This window comes from Vitis riparia, chromosome 14 (assembly GCF_004353265.1).
Source record: "Vitis riparia cultivar Riparia Gloire de Montpellier isolate 1030 chromosome 14, EGFV_Vit.rip_1.0, whole genome shotgun sequence".
NCBI lineage: Eukaryota > Viridiplantae > Streptophyta > Magnoliopsida > Vitales > Vitaceae > Vitis > Vitis riparia.
Genome location: NC_048444.1, coordinates 16,222,229 through 16,237,636, shown reverse-complemented (window position 1 = coordinate 16,237,636; position 15,408 = coordinate 16,222,229). Strand labels below are relative to the sequence as shown.

The window sequence follows — 15,408 nt, the reverse complement described above, 5'->3', positions numbered from 1 at the left end:
TTACTAAGGATCAAATAGAGCAACCATACAAACTTCTTTAGTCTCAAATCTCTTCAAATCAATCCTCTTCTTGTTACTTAGCCCAAAAAGGTAATCATCTTCCCATAGCCCTTGTTAGCCTTCATTAATTGCCCATGGATCATAGATTCTGGTGCAACCGACCATATCATTAGTTCTTCAATTTTTTTCAGTCCTTGTGTAGGAAACAAAAAAATAAAAAAAGCAGATGGATCACTATCGACTATTGCTAGAAAAGGATTTATCAAAATTTTCTCACTTTTTACACTCCATAATGTTCTTCATGTTCCTAATTTGTCTTGCAATTCATTGTCTGTTAGCAAATTCACCTCTGATTTGAAGTGTCAAGCTAAACTTTTCTCATCTCGATGTGAATTCCAAGATTTGAACTAGAGGAAGATGAATAGCAATGCTGGACAAAGTGCAAGACTTTATTTCTTTGAAGATGGAATCAATCTAGGTAGACAAGCTCATAATACTTATTTTGAATTTGTTTTAGTAACTAATGAGAATGAAATAATGTTATGGCATTTTAGTTTAGGATATCCCAATTTTCAATATTTGAAACATCTAGTTCCAAAGTTGTTTATTAATAAATATCAATCTTCATTCCATTGTGAAATTTGTAAACTTGCAAAGCATCATTGCACATTTTTTCCTTCACAACCCTATAAATCCTCTAAACCCTTTTCTATAATACATAGTAATGTTTGGGGGCCTTCTAGGGTTGGCGTTTTTTCAGGAAAAAAGTTATTTATCACCTTTATAGATGATCATACAAGGGTGGTTTCTTGGGTGTATTTGCTAAAAGAAAAATTAGAAGTAGCATAAGGTTTAAATTTTTTCACAAAATGGTCAAACACAATTTTAAACAAATATTCAAATTTTTAGAACTAATAATGGAACATAAGAATACTTTAATCAATTATGAGGAAACTACTTTTTGGAAAATGGAAAAAAGAATAAACATTTTTTTAGAAGTTGCTAGATCACTTATCTTTTCAACAAAAGTTCCTAAATGTCTTTGAGGTGAAGCTATTTCAACTGCCACCTATGACTACTAAGGTTTTAAAATATTAAACTCCACTTGATTTTTTCAATATGTGTTTCTCTACTCCATAGATTTCAATGACGTTACCTTTGAAAATTTTTTGTTGCACTGCATTCATTTATGTTCATAATCAAAATCATGGAAAATTTGATTCTAAAGCATCCAAATGCATATTTGTTTGATATTATTATTCTTAAACACAAAAAAAGGTATAAATGCTTTGATCCACATACTAGAAGAATGCTTGTAACAATGGATGTCACCTTTTTTGAAACTAAACCCTATTTTAGTCATGATCATCCTCAATGGGAGAATAAAAGTGTAGATTTCATTCCAAGTGAGGTGTTTGAGTTAGACCAATTGTTCCAACCCCCATTAGTTCAATAGCGATCAGAAACTCCAAGAAAATTCCCAGAAAAATCTTCAAAAAGAATAGAAAAACAACAGTGTGCTTGATGAGTTTTCCGTTAGTAGATAAACTTTGGAAACAAATGATTTATCTATTGAAAATGTTGGACAACCTGCCTTAATGCCAACACAGATCAAGATCATGAAAATACTAAATTCGGTGAAAATAGAAATAAAAACAATGAAGACCTTCGTGCCTACTCAATGAGAAATATATTCAAAGAATAGAGGAACCCACTTTATAGCAAGGCCATGAATATGTCCCAAAAACAAATCTAATCTCATCACTTGAAAAAGTTAAGCCTCCATCTAAACCATAGTTCTTCCAATATTAAACATGAAGAGTCTCTTAGTGATCTTCATGTCCCTATTGCAATTCGAAGAGATGTTAAGCCATGTACTCAACATTCTATGTCCAATTTTGTGTCTTATAAGAATTTGTCATCTTCCATTATCGCATTTACCTCTCAACTTTCTAGTATAGAAATTCCGAAGAATGTACTAGACGCTTTAAAGATTCCAGAGTGTAAGGAGGTTGTTCTTGAGGAAATGAGGGCCCTTGAAAAAAATAAGACTTGGGAAGTGGTAACTCTACCTGAAGGGAAGACTATTGTTGGTTGTAAGTGGGTGTTCACTATCAAATATAATTCTAATGGCTCTCTACAAAGGTATAAGGCACGCCTTGTTGCTAAGGGATTTACACAAACATATGGAATTGAATATTGAAAAAGCTTTTCTCCCATTGCAAAATTAAATACAGTCAGAGTTCTTTTATCAATTGTTGCAAATCTAGACTAGCCACCACAACCATTGGATGCTAAAAATGTTTTCCTTAAGGGAGACCTAAAGGAGGAAGTGTACATGGATCTACCTCCCAACTTTGATAAAAGGTTTCGCTCAAAGGTTTGTAAACTAAAAAAGTCATTATATCGCCTTAAGCAATCTCCTCGTGCTTGGTTTGAGAGACTTGCCTGTTTTATGAAGAAAATAAGTTTTTGTCAAGGACAAACAAATCACACCCTATTTTTGAAATATTCTCCCGAGGTAAAGTTACAATTTTAATAGTCTCTGTGGATGACATTATTCTAACGGGAGATAATATGGTTGAGATGAATCATTTGAAGAAGTGCCTAACTACTAAATTTGAAATTAAAAAATCTCGAAGCTTTGAGATATTTTCTTGGAATGGAGAACAAAGGGAATTGTTGTTTCACAATGAAAATATATTCTTGATCTCTTAAAGAAAATAGGAATGAGTGGCTATAGACCTTCACATACCCTTATGGATCCTAATGTAGCTTGGAAAGGTAGAAGTTGGGATTCCAATGGATACTATAAGGTACCAAAATTGGTTGATAAGTTGATTTACCTATCTCACACTCGATCGGATATGCCTTTGTAGTTAGTGTGGTAAATCAATATATGCAATCACCTTTTGAAGTACATCTTGAAGCAGTTTATAAAATTTTAAGGTACTTGAAGAATACACCAAGAAAATGACTATTTTTAAGAAGAATGAGCAGCGGGGAGTTGAGGTATACATTGATGCAAGCTGGGTTAGTTCAATAACTAATAGGAGATTGACCTCAAAGTATTGCATGTTTATATGGGGAAATTTACTAGGAGAACTAAAAAACAAAGTGTAGTGGCTAGGAGTAGTGCGGAGGAAGAATTTATAGCGACGACACATGGGGTTTGTGAAGTACTGTGGCCTAAGCTAGTCCTGAAATAGCCGAGACAACCAACAATCTACACTTTCAAGCTTTATTGCGATAATATAGCTACAATTAGCATTGCAAATAATCCAATTCAATGTGACATAACTAAACAAATTGATATTGATAGACATTTCATAAAAGAAAATTTTGAAACCGATATTATTTGCATGTCATTTGTTCCAACTACCTAGCAACTGGCTAACATCCTAACCAAAAGCCTTCATAGACCAAGTTTTGAACATCTAACAAGCAAGTTGGGCATGATAAATATCTATGCACCAACTTGAGGGTGAGTATCGAAAATCTAGTAATATTATTTTTTTTTGATAGGTATCGAAAATCTAGTAATATTATGATTTAAATGTTCATCCTTAATTTAAATTTTAGTATTTATCTATTTATTATTAGTTTGAATTAGAGTAGAAGTCTACTATTAGTTTGAATCAGAATGGGAGATAGAATTTAAATTATAGTAGAACTCAAATGTGTTTATATATAAATATTCATCATCAATAATGAGAATGAGAAGTTATATTTTTCTCTATCTTCTTCTTTCTCAATATTATCAAACTAAAACAAAAAAAAAATAAGAGAGTCCCCCAGCAAGGAGAGATGAAAATTACATTTCCCCCTCCAAGAATGCCTAGCCTAAGCTTTTAAGGAACCCAAATCCCATATCTAGTCTAAACAGTCCTCCCTCATCTCCCTACCAAACACTTTTTGAAAAGCTCTTAATTTTTTGACACCTCATTCGACTCACCCTAAACCCAAACTGCCTCACCTAACTCTTTCTTTCCTCTGCTCACTACTTTTGCAGGCTTACCCTCAGGGGGAGCCCCTCCTTCTCCACTGTCCACCACAAGAAAAACATCCTCCTTTGAAGACTCCACCTGCCTAAGCTCCTGAACAACACCAATGCCCCTTAACTTTGAGGCAAGGGTCTTCCAAGCCCTTGGGCCATCCCTTCCTTACTGAGGAGAATCCTTTCACCTCTGAAGACGACACAAAGCACAACAGGAATCTCCCTGGCTTGTTGCTATGAAATCCAACTTATAGCCCCTTCCACCTTCATTCCACCCCAAATTGAAGGACTTATAGCCCCTTCCACTTTCACAACAAGCTTCTACACCTCCAGCAACCTTGCTAACCCCCTATCACCAAATCTAATCCAAGTGGAAAACCCATGACCCTCTCCATTATCTTGCCAATCGACTTCCCTTTAACTTCCTCTATCGAAAACTCAAAAGATTTCAATTCAATCCCAAACCAGCAAATTCTCCTTTGCAGAACTGTCTCTGCATCTAGACCTCACATCTTAAAAGTGAGAATCATGTTCCAAATTTATCGTACAACCTAATGTTTATTGGAAAAATCACAAAGGTCCCAATTTTACTGTTGTGTTCACTTCTTATGGTTGTTATTTTCAGGGCCATACGATGGGAAGATGATTGAGAATTGTTGTTTAGAGATGGACTTTACTACTTGTTGGTTGATTGGAAGAGTGGTAATCCAAGGTTTAAGGCTTGGTTTCAACCCTCAAACACAACCTGGTCAGATTTTTATTTGGAACAACCAATTGGGACACCCACAATTTCCTTTGTTGAAAAATGTATTTCCTTCCTTGTTTGCAACCAATATAATATTAGTATATTTTATTGTGAGCCATGTCCTATTGCTAAACAACATCATGTGAGTTTTATAATAAAAGAGTATAAGTTGTGTCTCCATTTAGTTTGATTCATCCAGATGTTTAGGTCCCTTATTGTATCATTAAAATTTCGAGGACTAACCGGTTTAACCTTCATAGATGATTTTACTAGAACAACTTAAGTTTACTTAATGAAATCCAAACTTGAAGTCTCATCTAGTTTCCCTATATTTCACAAACTTGTTAACACTCGGTTTGAAGCCAAAATTCATACACTTGGCTCCGATAATGATAAAGAGTACTCTAATCAAGAAGGGACATGTTACTTGGAACGTGAGGGTATTTTACACCACACATCATGTGTTGACACCCCATAACAAAAGAGGGTGGCTGAAAGGAAAAATTGCCATCTATTTGAGGTGACTCTTGCTCTGTTGTTTCAAAAGAAAGTGCCTAAAAGCTGTTGGGAAGAAGTTATTCTGACAATAGCCTATTTGATAAATAGAATGCAAACAAGAGTTCTTGAATTTCAAACACCAGTTAAAAGGCTTGCTGCCTTTTTTCCAAATTTCAAAGGGGTTGGCTCTTTAACACCAACAGTTCACATGTTTCTCATTTGTGCACATCCAACAACATTTGTGAGACAAGTTGGATCCTACAGTTGTAATGTGTGTTTTCTTGGGGTACCCTTCAACACAAAAAGGATACAAATGCTATCATCCTTCAACAAGGAGGAAATATGTCATTGTGGATGCTATTGTTATGGAAGAACAGCCTTATTTGAAAACACCTATCTTTAGGGGGAGAATAACTCAAAAATGGTAGATAAGGGTGCGATTTTGGAGCTATGGATGTTGGATTCAGATGGTCAAATTGTCATGGTTGAAAATAATCAAGTTACTCAAGACATTCAAGTTGCAGTTGGTGAACATCACATCCAAACTGAGACGACCCTAATTTGAATGCTAGTCTTGGTACCCATCTTTCCAATGAACAAGTTGCAATCTCTTTCGATGCTCCTAAAAATCCAATCAAAATTCCAATTAGTCCAATAATGAAAAAACTATGGATAAGAGACCTAAGATTCCATCTTTCAATGTGTGCTCCAAGAAAAAAATATCCATCATTACCTCACCTACTCTAATCATAAACATTAAAAACAAATAATCAAAATTCTATTTTAATCTCAAAAAATCATTCAATAATGATCTTGATTTGCCCACTGCTCTTAAAAAAGGGACTCAATTTATACCAAGCACCAGATATCTAATTTTGTATCCATAAAAACCATAAAAAAAGTATCACTTCTATATCTAAACTTTCACTCTCAAGTATTTTCCTAACAAATTCCCACATCAATCCAAGAAGTTTTGACCTCAAAACCATGGAAGGAGGCTATGAATAAGGAGATGAGGACACTACACACACAAAAAAAAAAAAAAAAAATCCATACCTAGAAAATTGTTGATTTACCAAAACAAAAAATAATGGGTGAGTTTACAAATGGATTTTTACAATCAAGTTCAAGGTTGATGGCACCTTTGATAGTAACAAGTAAGACTTATGGCCAAAGGTACACCCAAACATATGGTATAGCCTACTAAGAGACATTTGAACTGATGACAACAATGAATACAATAAAAATTCTTCTCTTTGGTAGCAAATAAAGATTGGCACTTACACCAATTCGATGTGAAGAATGCCTTCCTTCACAGGGACTTAGAAGCGGAAATCTATAAAGATATTCCACCAAGATAAGAATGGAAATCATGAAAGAACAAGGTATGCAGACTTAAAAAGTCTCTCTATGGCCTTAAGCAGTCATCATGATCTTTGGTTAGGGAGATTCACCAAGTCATTGATAAAGACAGGTACTTTCATATTCAAGTTGATCTAAACTTATTAAAAATTCTTCCATTAGAAAAGTAGTTGCTTTGATTGTATATGTAAATGCTATTATTGTTAATGGTTATGATATTGAAAATGACCAAAAGCCTACTTGGCAAAAGAATTCAAGATCAAAGACTTCAGCAAAATAAGATATTTTCTTAGAACAGATGTTGCTTGATCTAAACATGGATCTTCATTCTCAACAAAAACACATCCAAGATCTTCTCCAAGAGACAGATATACTGGATAGAAAACACATTGATACTTCATTTAGGTCAAACCACAAGTTAGGATAAAATAAGGAAGAGAAAATGGTTGATCATGGAATGTATCATAGGACAGTAAGAAAACTGATTTATTTATCACATACAAGGCCATACATAGTCTGTGCAGTAAGTGTTGTAAATCAGTTTATGCATGCTACAGTTAAATCACATCTTGATGTTGTTTGTAGAATTATTATATACATGAAAGGAACATTGGGCAGGGATCCTTTATTCCAAAAAACTAATGGGCTCAAACTAAAGGCTTATACGATGCTGATTAGGTTGGAACCATGATAAATATGTTATTAACTACTGGTTATTATGCCTTCTTAGGAGGGAATTTAGTTATATGGAGAAGTAAGAAACACATGAGGTTGCTCCCTCTAGCGCAAAGACGGAATTTAGGGCTATAGCTCAAGGAATATGTGAATTGCTTGGCTAACAAGTAAAGAACTCGTATTAAAGCAATTCAATGGCATAAAACATCCAAGCACACTTTTTCCATACCAAAAGAGCCTTCTGATTATTATGGTTTCCACAATATTATCATAAATAATACAGCTATTTGAACAATATAAACACAGTAAATCACTAGCTGCAACAACTTGAATTTCTTTTCTATTTTAGACTCTAAATAAAAAACATTACTAATTATTAAATTCCAAGAAATAAGAAACTCAAAGTAGAGCAATTAAAGGGCATAAAACTCATAAATCCTCCAAAGTCACTTTTTTCTTACAAAAGAAAGACTCCTAATTGTCGTGGGGCTGAAGTAGCATCATCAAAAGTAATGGTTCAACAATGTGGAAAATAAAAATGTAGCATCATAGACTAACTTTTGGATATTAAATATAAAAATTCACTAATTATTAAGTTAACAAATAAGGAAGTTATAGCAAGGCAACTAAAGGACCTAACAAACATCTATGAGCACCTCTTCTCCGTACCAAAAAAAACTTCTAGACTCCAAATATTATATTCTAACAAATACAGACCTTGTAGTAAAGCAACCAAAAGACCTAACTAAACTTCCAAGAACACTTTTTCTGGGAAAAAAAAAAAAAAAAAAGTCTCTTAATTGTTATGAGGTCCAAATGCAGGACAAAAAGCCATGAACTTGCACTTTGCAAATGAGAATTTCTGAATGCAGGGACATGATTTAGAAAAAAGTTAAATGGAGATCTCATGAAAGAAGAAGAAATGTAGAGGCCATTTCATGGTTAGTTGCTTATGTGGTTTGACCTATTTTGTTGGTTGCTTATATAGTTTGAAGTCATTTCAAGGTTGAGAATTAGTTTGGATAAAAGTGAGTTAATTCCAATGGGAAGAGTGGATAATGTAGAGGAACTGTTTTCAGAGCTTGGTTATAAGGTGGGAAGTCTCCCTTCCGCTTACTTGGGGCTTCCATTAGGTGCTCTATTTAAGTCTATGGCAACTTGGGATAGAGTGGAAGAGAGGTTTCGCAAGAGGTTGATCATGTGGAAAAGACAATACATTTCCAAAGGAGGGAGAATCAACCTGATTCGAAGCACTTTGTCTAGCTTGAACATTTATTTCATATCTTTGCTTTGCATGCCAAGGATGGTCAGATTAAGGTTAGAAACCTCATCTAGTAAAGTAGGCAACTGTTGCTTAGACAAAAGGAAAGGGGGATTGGGGGTTAAGTGTTTTTCTACTCTCAATAAGGCTCTCCTTTGCAAATGGAGCTGACGTTTTGCAAATAAGAGAGGGACCTTTGAGAATCAAGTGATCAATGGGAAGTATGGGGAAGAAAGAGAGCAGTAGTGTTCTCAGAAAGTGAGGGAGGGGTATGGTGTCGGGTTGTGAAAAGTTAAGGAAGGATTGGGTTCTTGTCAGTAGTAGACTTTCCTTCTTGATGGGTAACGGGCGGAGGATGAATTTTTGGAAAGATAAGTGGTGTGGGGCTACACTTTTGTGCGTTTCCTTCACTTCTTTGTTTGCTTTAGCCATTTCCAAGGTCGTGTGGGTGAATAATATTTGGAATTCAAATTGTAGGGGGGAATTAGAGCCCAGCTTCTCTAAACCTTTTAACCATTAGGAGGTGGATTATGTGGAGAGTTTTCTATTGCGTTTGCATGGGCAAAGAGTGCATAGAGATGAGGAGGACAAGATGCTTTGGATAGAGACAAAGAGCGGCAAGTTCATAGTTAGGTCTCTCCACAATGCCTTAGAGTCAGGCAATTCAGTATCTTTTCCAATGAAAATCATTTGGAAATCAGGGGTGCAACCTACAGTGAGTTCTTTACTTGGGAGGCAATGTGGGGAAAAACTTTAACCTTGGACCAAATTCAAAAAAGAGGGTGGTCTTAGCAAATAAATGTTATCTTTTCCAAATATATGAAGAATCCAAAGATCACATTCTTCTCCACTGTGTAAAGACAAGCATTTTATAGGAGATGTTCTTTGCTCTTTTTCGGGTGTCTTAGGTCCTTCCCTCGTTGGTTAGAGAGACACTATTGGCTTGTCATGGTTTGTTTGTGGGCAAAAAGCGCAAGAAATTTTGGAGAGCAAACTCTTTATACATCTTTTGGATAGTATGGAAGGTAAGGAATAGGATTGCTTTTGAAGATGACATGCTTGCCATCCAAAGGCTTTAGGTTCTTTTGTTTGCTTTTGTTGGTTAGAAACTAAGATGTTTGTAAATGATGGTCCTTTGACGCTAGTTAGTTTCATTGATTGGTTGGGCTGTCGTTGAGGATGGAGTTGTTGTAGCTTCTTTTTGCAACTTCCTTTTTGTTTGAGTTGTTTAGGGTGGGTTTATTTATCTTGTATTACTTGGGTCACTCTTTTAGAACCTCTTTTTAATATATATTCTTCTTTATTTATCAAAAGAAAGATACAAGAAGAAGAAGAAAAAAAAAAACCTAAATTTCCACAACAACAAATTCAAAGCCTAAACTCTAATCTACTCTAGGTTATTTGATATATAAGTAAATTAAAAAAAAAATTGTCAAATTTTATTTATCATCTTTGTTTTGTAATAATTTTAGACAATATTTATGATTTTCTAGATACAAATTTACAATAACATTTTTGCGGGATTTTTTTAATCTATGTTTTATAGGGAATCTAACTAACTCCCCAACCCAAAATCTAGGACCTATAAACATTCAAAACCTAGTTAAGGTTCCCAACATCATCAAATGAACTTTGGTTTCCCCATACCTTAGTGCTTTCCACCAATGAAATAATTCCTAAGTGAGTAACAAATCCTAGATTGATCTTGAGAGCACCTAAAGGATCCCAAATAATGAAAACAACAAATATGACACTTTTCAAAAACAAATAAAATTATGATAGGATCCCACCAAAAAAAAAAAAAAAAAAAATTCTAGTAGCCAAGTGCCAATTTCTCCTTAGAAGTTATTCAATGTGGTATCCTTGTTGCTACTATTTAAAAGGATTGAATCATCTAGTACATGAAAATATATATTAAGGCTATGAAGGTTATTGAGCCAAAACTAAACAATATCTACACAAATCATGATAGATGATATTAGAGTCAATTCCCAACTAAAATACATGTAGACTTTGATCACTAATTAGCCTTATGAGTCATGATGAGAACATAATGTTTCGATGGAAGGGAGAATGTGAAATCGCATATTGCTTAGAGAGGTGAAGTTCCTAACACATGTAAGAGGTGACTCAACTAGTACGTGCCTAGTGAGTTTTAAAGACATGAGAACCTATAGTTCCAAAGCGAACAATATTAACATGGGTCATTATAGTCAACCGTGAAAATCCTGCCTGACATTGCCTTCAAAGCAAAGAAACTAACCTTTAAAGGGGTTCTTGAGCCCCATAATTGCTTTATAAAGCAGTAGCCTGAACCGCCATATGGTAAAGGCTTATAAAAAGATTAATATAGAAGTTATAATTAACTAAGAAATCCTCAAAACTATTTCTCACCCTCGCTGCCTGATTCAATGAATGAACCACTCCACCATCTCAATACCTAATCATAACTCCATGGAAACCAACAATTCCAACGGTCCCCTCTACCATCCTTATCCCAAACCCATCAGCTAACATCTAAATTATTAGCATTACAGAACAAAGAAGGAAGCCAAACCACCAACAAAGACTCACCAACTGTGGACAATCCAAAATCTAGATCTATAATGACCACCTAACAAAATACATGTTCAAATAGAAAATTATTCCATCTTTTTCACCCATGCCTAGTGGATGTCCTACAATCACCCTATATCCCTTCCCTCTCAAAAGATCTAAAACCTTAATTTTCTCCAAACCTCATCAAAATTACTCTCCTCTAAAGAATGTTTCCCTAAAACTACAAACTCTCCTCTTAAAAAACTGATGTGTCACTACCAATCCAATTAATACCTCCATATCTCAGAGTGCTCAATCATCCATGAATGGTTCATGTTTTGATCATACATGTTTCCCATTAGATGTAATCAAGTTAAGGGGCTGTACACATCTTTGGCATGGCATTGCAAAATGAAAAGGAAAAAAAATCTTAATGAGACTTTGTACATATCACATAAAAATATATATAGCCTACAAATATTTATGTCACATAAAAAAAATCAAAAATCAAAATAGTTTTATTGAAAGCAAATCCAACAAGGATCTAATGCCCACGTCCTTGCCATGTTGTGTTGGTATTGTGTGTTGGTTTAGTTAAAGGGGTTGGATATCATGGGCTTAAACTAGTTGGCTGATCCAAGAAGATTATTTCTTTATTAAGGTAGAGAGAGAATAAAAATCTTCCAATATGATAATCACCGACAACTCTTTACTATCCCCCATCTTAACCTTGAATTTGGCTACTAAACAATAGAAACTTTTAGAGTTTAGTATTAATTTCTACCACCTTCCCTCATTTCCAACACTAAGAGAACTTTCAAGGTTAAAGGTTCAAGTTTCAGATGTGAAAAGGGAGCACCCTAATCTTAACGACTTCTTCCTAAGTGAGCTATTTGAAAAATTCATCATCAAAGTGTAATGCTGCAGTTGAATCATCAATGTCTCTGCAAGGTCAAAACTACTTAATGAATTCATCTCCATCACACAGCAGCCTGCCACCAAAGATTTGATATTTCTTTTCCATTACCATCACGGATAACAATCTTTGAGTAAACTACATGTGTCCTCACATTGCCACTGCTCTGTCTTCCCAAAATCAGCTCTTTCATCAACCAAAGTGGGTTATAGAAGTACGAATCAATCAGGAATGTTAGGTGTACCCAGCCACATCAAACTGTTTCCTCCAGAATCACCATTAATAGGGTTCATCTCTTTCATGAACTAAGTAATCCTACTAAACCTTTCATTTTCTATCCATACCCACCTAAAGAAAATGGATTCTCACATCTATGCTTTGTCTGAACAACCTCCTAAAAACATTAAAGTAGAGCTTTTGTAAATGATGCAACTATCCCACTCCATCTTTGTCAAACCCCAGTGAAACATAGGGCCCCATGACATCTCTCCTTAATAGACAGAGGAACACCTTGGCCATTCTCTTCCCAGAGCATGAAAACCATATACTAACCTCTTTTACATTAAATTAGCTCCAATGATAAGATCTGGTATGTACCCCTTAAGAACTTGTTCAGCAGATATTACAAACAATGAAATTGGTAAGAGTAACAACGTAAATGCTCAATAAAACCAGTCCTTATAGTGGCAAAAAAAATTAGCGAAAATTTGCATGTATGAAAAAGAATTATCATAGAAAGGAATTTTAGCCTTTAAACCTAGATCTACATAGGATATGTTCCATATTGAAACCAAGGTATGATTCAAAACCAACAAATAAAACTATATAAATGCATTGTATTAAAAAAAAGACAATCAAAGAAAATTAAGATTACCTATGATTAATAAACCTTGCAACATTGCCATAAAAAGTCGCATCCAAACAGAGTGCTTCTTCATCCTTCAAAACTCCTTCTGAACCCCAATCTGCATCAAGGAGCACTGGATATGTATGTCTGTCATTACCATTGCTTTGCTTATTCCGCTCATATAGCTCCATGTTGGTTAAAATTTCCCCAACATACTCACAGATGAAAGCACCTTTAGGCAAGGCTTCAAGTGTTCGAAGACCCCACCCTTTTCCCTCATGTGTCATAAACACCTGAATATAAAAGAATTCTGAGTAGCTTCAAAAATTTATATTACACTAAATTGGTAAACTAATAATTTAAAAGATTTCATCAACCAGTAACAAATGAGAATAATGGCTCATTGAGATTTTGTTTTCACCCTCTCTGTGTGATTCTTCTTTAAGCAAAAGGAGAAAAATCAAACATAAAAAGTGAGAGTGATCCACCACTTCAAATTACTAGTGTTCATTCATCCTTCAAAATAGCACAACATATTAAGTGCCAAAAGGCAGACATCTCCTGAATTTTTAAGGATCACATGCAAAAAAATAAAAAATAAAGAAATTAAAATAAAGTTGTTGCAGTTAGATACGGCAACTTTTTATACATAATTTATGTAAAAACAAAGTAGTTAAGAATATTTTTATGTGAAATTGATTTGTACCCAGAAAATATTTTTAAAGTCAATAATAAATACAGAACTATGGGACTCAAGGAGAATATCACCTGCAATTTAAAGGTAATACCACGTTGTACTATTCGGTTCCCACAGTACATGCTACAGCCACATTTTCTCCAGCATTCTTTAATAAACTTCCTCACTAAATGACCCTTGCAGGGATCAGGAAGGTACTGATTCTTGGACCTCTCTAATGGGCAATCCTCACAATAAAAGTAATGGTGCTTCTGAGGTTCTTTACTCATTGAAATATAAGTATCAAGAAAATCCCTTTTTAGAAGCCCTCTTGGGGTATAGGCAAACTCTCCTCCAGTTTCACGAGCGCATGCACAAGGTACCAATGATGAAAGACAATCATCAGAACAACTTGAACAACAATCCTCATCTGAAATCCGAGCCAGTGAGAAATGTAGATATGCATTTTGATAAATTGTATTTTCTGGAAGATAAAAGAAGTTTGGCAGACCCTCACTACCAATTTCATCTACCAATGAAATTTTCACCTTTTCAGCACCTTTTGTTATGTCATTGATATCATGAATGGATCTTCTCTTACAAAAAGTGAGGGCTTGACTGCTATCAACATCCAAACCAAATGAATCTGAAGAGCTTCTTAATTCCATTTTGTTCAAACCCTTCTTTGAAGTACCAATAATGAGAGCTCCATTTCTACCTCCTGTAAAGTGAAAGCCATGATCATACACATTTTTAATCACTTCAGGAGAAGAGCTCATTAGCAAATTCAGTAATCGGAGCCAAAAAACTTAATTTCATCACAGAAAATTGATGCCCAATAATATTGCATCATCTGAGATATTTATTCTCAATAAGTTACAGAACAGCATATGTCATTGTTATGTGGAAATATATTGCATATAACTTATGAAGTTTGCCATCACTTCCTTGGATTAGAAAGCAAAGCACAATCGTTAACCATAGTCTTCCATCTTGCCTCAGTTAGGCTAAATTATTTGAACCTCTACAATACTTGTGATTACCAAACTGTCAACAATGAACACGGTACTACAGAGACACACTACTGTTGCCTAAAGATTATTTTGGTATTTTAAGATTTTTCCAAAATGGCATTGTGATTAGAGACAGGCTGGCACTTGAAGCAATTTTAGAGAAAGTGATGAATAGGTCTCAACCTCAATCTTCTATCTTTGATATAGTTAAAATTCTAAGAAAGTTCTACTTCAATATAATCACTTCAGAATGTTTCACATGCAGAGTTGTGCGCATTCCATTGCCTAGATTTTTGGAAGTTTGCCATGTCCAGCACCTTGTTTCTGCCATTCCCATACAGATCATAAGCTCATGATAATGGTCACTGCTACATTCCCAGTATTTGTCAGGACTTCTATAGACAAAAAATGATGACTGCCTTACTACAAGTTCATAACAGAAAAATGCAACAGAAACCTATTTTGAGAAAGAGTAAGTTTTTCATGTCTATAAAGTGAGACTCCAGATTACCACATATCATTGGGGAAGTCTTGCATAAGCCAATTTTCTTGCTACTGCAACATAATGATTAGGCTAATCTGATATTGCAGGATCAAAACCCCCTATAGCTTCAAAAACGTACGGATGCAACATTCAAAAATTTGGTAAGATCATTAGGGGGAATTGGAATAAGATTCAGATTTCAAGACAAAAAGAAAACAAATTTGTGCAAAAATGTAAATCAACCCAAGCATTATTGACAGTATAGAATAAAGAAACTTCTAGCATTGAATAGAAGGAGAGTCAACTTTAGAGAAATTATGAGTGAGAGGTAAGATGGAGGCTGAATGCTTGGTTGAAATGGGAAAAAGATGGAGATTGCAATTTAAAGTTATTTCA

General features: G+C 34.7%; 1 protein-coding gene across 1 annotated transcript in view; it reads right to left on the bottom strand.

Annotated features, from left to right (window-relative positions):
- Positions 1–15,408, bottom strand: part of LOC117929786 (histone-lysine N-methyltransferase SUVR4-like) — a 55,002-nt gene that overhangs the window by 20,131 nt on the left and 19,463 nt on the right. Inside the window, 2 exon segments of the mRNA XM_034850194.1 lie at positions 12,867–13,132; positions 13,608–14,236. Coding sequence (XP_034706085.1) covers positions 12,867–13,132; positions 13,608–14,236 — 895 coding nt within the window.